An 8,292-nucleotide genomic window follows, 5' to 3' on the forward strand; every position below is an offset into this window, starting at 1 on the left:
CAAAACTAATAGTATAGTGCAGACTTTAGAATACGTACAAATTCAATACTAACGTAAGTGGTCGCAAGTACACAAACTGCGATGCGATCCCCGCCCAAACAATGAGATGAGAATCTGGATTCCCATCTATTTCCGGGTAGGAATTTGATTCTTGTCATAAGCCCTTTTTCATTCTATACCATGTCGTGCAAGTGTTATTCAGTGTTCATCCCTGTGCCCAGATGAATAGTATACCTTGAAGACCCTTGGAAGGAAAACAGGCAACAAGAACCCAAACAAATTGAAGCACCAAAAGGCCATATTAACGACAGCAAGGCCTCTTCCAATGTACAATCTTCTAGGATTTTCATCAGTCTTGTAAAATTCACTCCTCAGCCAGTCCGCAACGGTAAAGATCCTTCTTGAATTGTAGAAAACAGGCACAAAAGCAAAAACTGGCATGGAAAAACCACCGTAAAAAGCCACTCCTTCCATGAATATCTGACTAGCAAGAAGAAAGACGTGTGACGCAGCTACCCTGACACCCTCTTTGTATCCCCGGAACGGATACGGGGCAGGAGCGGTCCTCAGACGACCGCTCCTGAACGGTCTCCTCACAATAAAAAACGTGAGGAGACAAATGAGCCAAGTCAGCAAGGCTGAAGCAGGGCACAAAAACGGTATCGTTCCAAATAAAAAAATGTTGACTTCCAAACGTGAGCAAACGGAGCAAACGGAAGAGAAGTAGATTTTGAAATTCAAGTTGAAATTTTGAATTAGTCGCAGAAAACAAAACTGAGGGAAGAGTCTTGGCGTGCTTCTGAAGGAGCTCTACTCTGACAGTCTGACCGACCGCTCATTGAAGGTAGAAAGCTGAAGTTCGAGTGGAATTCGACTTACTAGCTCTTTCTAGTGAAGTGAGTGTAGTCTACTCTGATGAAAATAGCAATTGACAGAAAAGTGAGTGGAAAGGCAGGCGGCAAGGAAGAAGCAAACAGAGATGAAGCCAAAGTTTGGAGGGAAAACTGAATAGCAGAAGCAGCTGTGGTTTTCAACTGGGTATAAGAGTATTGTATCTATTTTGAATGCGCACAAGGCAGGCGGTAAGGTAGAAGCAAACAGAGGAAGGACAAAATCTCACGAAGCCAGATTTTGTCCTTCAACTTAATAGCAGATGCAGCTACGCTCTCCGACTTCGGTGAAACGTGAAGCGTATTAGCATACCAAGGTAACATGACTGAACCATGTCAGTAACTGTGGCCAATAATTTGTCACCCAAATGCACATTTGTTAAATGAAGGATGAAATTAGAGTCACTGAAGACATAATATGAAGATGATACAAGAATAGTGAAGTTGTACTATATTAAATATATGTATCGTATCTGTGTGTGTGACCATTTAGTTTTTCAGTGATGAACTATAAAGGGATAGTAGTTTTTGGAAGACCTAGGGGTATGTATTCAAGTAAACCATCGAACGGAATTAGGGAAAGATGAGAGAAACAATGTCACATTTAACAAGTGAATGAATGTACATCTTGTTGTAAATTAGTTACATGTTATAGCCACCGTATTACAATTGATATGAATCATTGTGCATCTAGTAATTGGTCCATGCTCATGGAGTAATATTAGTTTGTCCCTCTCTTGACCGTGTAGTGTGTATAAAATAGAGGTGTAGAGTTGAATGAGGTGAAACTGAGGAAAAGACATATATGTGAATAATAAATGGGTGAACCTTGTATTGTAAGTAAATTACATGATGTAAAAAATATATTACAATGAGTAGAAAGTGATTGTTTGGCCCTCAAAATATGGAAATAGTAGAAAATGCGGAGTTGGCTTATGCGGTTGTTATTAACGAATGACATAAGGTCCAGTGAGGTAAAGAATCTAGAATCAAAATATAATCACCAGCGTGGATGTACATACAGTTAAAATAGACTTACATCGTGTGACCAATACATTACAATCCGTATAAGTTAGTGTACATGGAGTTGTATTTGTACACAGATTGTGTTAGAGTAAAAGCAAGGTGATGTGAATCATTAATCATATTGATAGCGTAATAATAGAATTTGGTATACGAGTAATGTATGATTCATAACACATTATGAATGGTAATATACATATATGTTGTCGTTTATGTACATACTATTCATGAAGTGTTGCAAATTAGGGTGTTTGATGCATAATTGGCAGGATCAGAAGTAATGGATTGCAGCAAATTGGCAGAAGATGGGACCCCTGAATTAGGAATGGAGTTCAACAGCGAAGAGGATGCGTACCAGTTTTACAACAAATATGCCTTTAAAATGGGTTTTAGTGTACGTAAAGACTATCTGAATAAAGACAAAGACGGCGTGACCACGTCTAGGAGATATAGTTGCTGCAAGGAAGGTGTAAAGCGCAAGTACGAAGGTGATGTGATGCCAAAGAGGACACGAGCGCCGACGAAAACAGGGTGTGGAGCTAAAATGGTTATCGTGTTGTTTAGAGGAACAATGAAGTACCGTGTGCATGACATTGTCTTAGAGCATAACCATGAGTTGCACATTGTTCAATGTGCGCACATGATGCCATCACAAAGAAAAGTGAGCGAGGCTCAAGGATTCCAAGCTGAAATAAGCGAGGACGCTGGGCTTTCATTGAAACAGAGTCATGAACTTATGGGAAAGGAGGCAGGTGGGATGGGAAATGTGGGATATACTCGGGAAGACCTGAAACGATATCTTCGTACTCGACGGGAAAGGAGTTTGAAATATGGAGAAGCAGGTAGCATGCTGAATTATTTTCAAGAGCAAACACTCGAGAATCCATCATTTTTTCATGCCGTACAGTTGGACTGTGAAGAGCAGATAACGAATATCTTTTGGGCTGATGCAGGAATGTTAATTGACTACAAATTTTTTGGAGACGTAGTCACATTCGATACAACCTACAAAACAAATAAAGAATACCGGCCACTTGGAGTGTTTGTGGGTTTTAACCAACATAGGCAAATTGTGATATTCGGTGCTGCCCTTATGTATGATGAGACTATAGATTCTTTCAAATGGGTGTTTGGTACATTTCTAGAAGCAATGTGCGGAAAGCGTCCAAGTACCATACTAACCGACCAAGATCATGCTATGGCAGCCGCTCTTTCAGTTGTTATGCCTGAAACATTTCACGGTCTATGTACGTTTCACATAAGGCGTAATTTTATGAAACATCTTGGCAATCACTACAAGGAAAATAGTGATCTTCCATACATGTTTGGTGCATGCATGTATGAGTTTGAAGAAGTGGAACAATTCAATAGGGTGTGGGAGGCGATGGTGAAGAAACACGATCTTGAAAATAATGAATGGCTCTCCGGATTGTATAGAATTCGTGATAAATGGGCAAGGTGCATGATGAAAGAAAGATGGACCGCTGGAATGCGAAGCACCCAACTCAGCGAAAGCCTAAATGCAGCAATTAAAAATCATTTGAAACTGGATCATGACCTTGTGCAGTTCTTTAGACATTTCAATCGGGTGGTTGATGAAAAGAGACATAATGAACTGATCGCAGAATATGAAATGAGGCAAAAGCTCCCCATGGTCGGGTTAAGGCAAACACCTATGCTCGTGCATGCATCAGAGACGTATTCACCAACCGTATTTGTTGCATTCCAAAATGAATATGGCGAGTCAACAGCTATGGTTATATTGAGACAGCAAGATGCAGCGATGATTGTGGAGTTTGCGGTCATGAGGTATGATGGAGGACCTGAAAGAATAGTGGTATTCAATCGGAATGATCTAAGTGTACGTTGTAGTTGCAAAAAATACGAGAATGAAGGCATTTTATGTGGGCACGCGTTGAAGGTGTTTGATACTGTGGGCATAAAAATAATTCCTCCTGAATACATTAAGAGGCGATGGACAAAAAGAGCTCGGGCTGGAGACTGTTTTGATCGGCGAAGACGGGAAGTTGTGGCTGATCCTAAAATAATGATTTCAACTCGTTATCGGGAGCTCGCTCCAGCCATGATTAAGGTCGCAACTCGAGCAGCAATGTCGGAGGACACCAGCAAAGTAGCAATCACTGTCATATCCGATTTGGCAAAGAGAGTTGAGCTCCTCCTCTCAGAAAGTGAAGAACAACCTTTGCAAAATCAAAAAAATCTGAATATGGAGGAACGGGATAAAATTGAAATTGTGAATGAAATGGGGGAGGCAGTAGTCGCAAGAGGCATTAAAAAACGAGGTGGTGGGAAGAAAAGTAGAGTGATGCGAAGTTGGATCGATAAATTTGACAGAGTAAAAAGAAAATCTAGATTATCAAGGACTACACAGACTACGGTATGGATCAAATTTTGGTACTCGGGGAACATTTATGCTAAAACTAAGTTATCGTTATGCTATTAACTAAAGTTTAGGTATCATTCATGATGAAATAATATTATTGCCGTGTCAATACTGTAGGCCTCAGAATCGGAGCCGACATCGGTTTCAATTGAGGAATACATGTTTATGGGATGTCGTTCATCTACTGACTCTGTTTCGGTTAGTATAAAATGGACATGACCGTTGCTTTTATTTGGATGTTTCTAACAGCATCAATAGTTACATTGATCTTACATTGTGTGATAATGTTGTTACGGCTGTCATCCCTCCTGATATACCTATTTTGATTGTCTTATACAATGATTTGGTCCATACGAAACTCGTAGACGCATTCAATGAGCCAGACAGTGAATGGCCCTCCAAACGCTATTGCTCCGAATATCGGTGAAAGTGAAACGGTATGTATATATTTAGTAGTTAAAATAAAGACCTTCTTATTCGTGTAGTAGAGCTACCTTTTTTTTTAGGGTTAGTATCAGAAACCTCCCTTGAGGTTTCTTCTAATCACACCTAGAACCCTTCATGTTTTCGAAATCAAACTTAGCACCCCTGAAATGACAACTTTGGTATCATTATCAGCCCCTCATTATTTTTGTTCCACTTTTACCCTCCTTGTGAACTCTATTTATGTAACTCACATCCCTCCAACTTTTGTAACACTACAAAATCGTTCTTAAGCAGTGTAACATGTTTTGAACATTTTGTAATTTTATGTAAGCTTGTTGTACATCTTTATAATAGATTGTGTTTCTGTTATTAAGTTTTACAAATAATTCACATAAAGTTACACATTGTTTAAAAAATGTTACATTGATCTGAACGGTGATAAAAAAAATGTGACTATGGATTCTAATAATGGCAGCAATAGTTTCAATATGTGATTGTAGTTGTAAATAAACTTGCTCTTCCATTTTTACGAAAATGGAATCGTATAAATAGCTTGTTGTGCATCCTAATCGAATTGAGTTTGTAAGTTATTAATATTGCGATACCCTATTATCAAGTAAAAATGGATTGCTAATGCTATATACTCATGAATTCCCATCATCTTTAAACATCTTTTAGATTATGTTATTATTCACTTAGAAATTGCTATTTTGGCAATGACACTATGCCCATTGCCAAAAGTCAACATCACTGGAAACTCTATAGCTATTTAATATTAGGGAGTGGGATAAGGACAATTGTTAGATCAACCATCCCTAAATCGTGTAACATTTTTTGAACATTTTGTAATTTTATGTAAATTTCTTGTACATCGTTACAATAGAAGTCTGATAAGTTGTTAGTGTACATATGAGTCCAATATGTAATAATCGCATTTGTGTTGATAAATTTTACACATAGTTCAATTAGAATTACACTTTGTACAAAAAATATTACATAATTACATAATAATTTAACATAATTTAGGGAAAACCTCAAGGGAGGTTTCCGAAATTAAGTCTACATAAATAGAGTTCACCATTGCGGGTAAAAGTGGAACAAAAATAATGAGGGACGGACAATGATACCAAAGTTGTCATTCCAGGGGTGCTAAGTGTGATTTCGAAAACATGAAGGATTCTAGGTGTGATTAGAAGAAACCTCAAGGGAGGTTTCTGATATTAACCCTTTTTTTATAGTATTGTAATGGTGGGCACCTGAAAGCTGTCAAATCATGGAAATTATGTAGTTAACGTATGCTCGCTTTAATAACATATTATTTTTTATTATTCGAAGGGTCACCGTTTGGCTAATCAGGGGCCTCCTACAAGTGTCCCTACAGAATGGATGCATCCCAGATTTTCTATTTTTTCCAAGTATAACTCTGTAAGAGATGTCTTAATGGTCTGATATATCATTTTTATTATAATGTCTAGTCCAATTTAACTTTTTAAGTGAGCAATATAGGGATTGGTAATGATTTGTTGACAGTCGATTACTTATACTATGTAATGTAGGAGGAGCGTGCAGCACTTTTAACACACTGTGATGTTGATGCATATCATGTATTTGCACCTTCACCCCAGGTGATAAACTTTTATCGTTACAGCACATATTTGTGTACTGTTGTTAATTGGAGACTTGGATATCGTATATCATTAATCGTATGGTTCATTAATAATATTGCTGATTTACCATCGTTACGCATTTCAGGGAAGAAATAACACCCAGGGATTGCAACTTCGCGCTGACGTCGCCGCCCCCGAGAATGAGATTGATGAATGATGTGTAACTATATTTTGCGAACGAGACATTAAGTGGTTGTCCCAACTTAGGAATACTGCATATGTACGTGTTACAAGCAGTTAGTAGGGTGTTACAACTTATTGACGAGGTTGTACAGGCAGCATTGATATTTCACTATTTTCAAATTTAGACACGTGGATTAGAATTGTAATCACATCTGGTGGTAGTAATCATCAATACTTTGTATTGGGTTATATAAAATTGTTAGGAAATTATAAAGTTGGTAGAAAATTGAAGTAACAATTTTACAATAGAATTGAACGTGTTATTTGTGATCGGATATTTTTCACTAAATCGACCATAACAGTTGAATGGCTGGCGTGATATGTATACCATTCTACTACATTCAATTGCATACCTTAATGGCCATAATTATTGGCATAGATCGCACCGGCAAATTGGGCGATGTATAAGATAACACAGTCTAAAGTATAAATTGTCTTGATTTTGTTACGATGCTAAATTCGAATTATTATTGGGCTATTTTTATTAAAACATTATCATTTAGGCCATTTGTTTTGTATCGATTGACGAATTTAGCGCCCCATTGACATGATGTATCACAGACACATCAATTGGTATTACAAGTTTTTAGGTTAATTGAATTATGGTCAAACCAGGCCACGACCACATGTTGGTAATAGGTGCGCATAAGAAAATGATTCCTTGGAGAATTAATTTGTAACATTAAAATGAAAGTTTACAATGTCACAAAAAGGAAGAACGAACAGTACAAAATGGGTTACAACCAGTAAGGTATATGTTACTGTTACGTTACAACTAGTTACGACTGTTTAACAGGCATGATTAATATCCAAATATGGTAAGCAATTTGTTTGAGTAGAGATTATAATGAGTATAGTTTTATCGCTACCCCGATGAACATTGGACTACATCCCTTGTTATCAGTTGTATCCCATACAACACCTGGGAACGCCGTCATGCATTAAACAGTGGGGTATGTACCTTTGAAAGTCATCGTCGCTTGATTCAGTAAAGTCAGATAGGTCCGGGTCCGATATAAGCATGGGATCTGCTAAAATGTGTTGAACCATACCATGTCTTTTTACGGCCTGGATCTCGTGGAACCTGTGAAGCCTACGTTCCATCTGCATAACTTCTCGCTGTAGTCTGTGTAATAGACTTGCATCATTAGCTTGTGGTTCTATAACAAGATCCGCTGACCTTGTTCTCGGGATGCGGATGCCATGCCAGCGACAAAATACCATTACAGGCACTTCAATAGGTATTACTCTTTCAGTACAGAAATGAACTTACAATTGGCGGCTTGGCTTGGTTCCACATGACCACATAATAAGTAACAGTTTCGCAGAAGAACATGATACTTCGTTGGGACAAGTAATTTGAAAGTAGGGTAACTAATATTTAAAATGCAACAAATTTTTATTACGCCATGTACATTTCGAGTTACAACCAATTATGTATATGTTACAATTGGTATTACAACTAATGAATATGCAAACGGCAGTTTTTCTGTCCATCTAGTTAGAACTACTGATATTACAACTAGTGATACTACAACTAGTTAATATCCGATGAACCTTTCCTCTTCTCTCGTTTGCGCAATTGCGCTCGGCACAAACAATAAGTCCGGCCCTCTAACACATATAAATTCTTAGACACTTTAGTAAGTGTCCATTGAGAACATAGAGATGGTCGATTCGAACCCCAAAACAATTGATG

General features: G+C 37.9%; 1 protein-coding gene across 1 annotated transcript; it reads left to right on the forward strand.

Annotated features, from left to right (window-relative positions):
- Nucleotides 1-2,193: 2,193 nt before the first annotated feature.
- On the forward strand, nucleotides 2,194-6,567 carry LOC113762684 (protein FAR1-RELATED SEQUENCE 5-like). The gene is made up of 6 exons (XM_027306243.1): nucleotides 2,194-4,311; nucleotides 4,435-4,515; nucleotides 4,683-4,754; nucleotides 6,079-6,186; nucleotides 6,300-6,368; nucleotides 6,496-6,567. The coding sequence occupies exons 1-6, from the start codon at nucleotides 2,194-2,196 to the stop codon at nucleotides 6,565-6,567; spliced, it is 2,520 nt and encodes an 839-aa protein (XP_027162044.1).
- Nucleotides 6,568-8,292: the final 1,725 nt, after the last annotated feature.

Source organism: Coffea eugenioides, chromosome 2 (assembly GCF_003713205.1).
Source record: "Coffea eugenioides isolate CCC68of chromosome 2, Ceug_1.0, whole genome shotgun sequence".
In the NCBI taxonomy this organism is placed as follows: domain Eukaryota; kingdom Viridiplantae; phylum Streptophyta; class Magnoliopsida; order Gentianales; family Rubiaceae; genus Coffea; species Coffea eugenioides.

What these genes read in the sequence shown, in the direction of transcription:
- LOC113762684 (XM_027306243.1), top strand. Translation starts at nt 2,194, where the DNA reads ATGGATTGCAGCAAATTGGCAGAAGATGGGACCCCTGAATTAGGAATG. An exon ending in CAAGGACTACACAGACTACG is followed by an intron (nt 4,312 to 4,434) that starts GTATGGATCAAA and finishes TCAATACTGTAG; the next exon opens with GCCTCAGAATCGGAGCCGAC. An exon ending in ATATCGGTGAAAGTGAAACG is followed by an intron (nt 4,755 to 6,078) that starts GTATGTATATAT and finishes TATTATTCGAAG; the next exon opens with GGTCACCGTTTGGCTAATCA.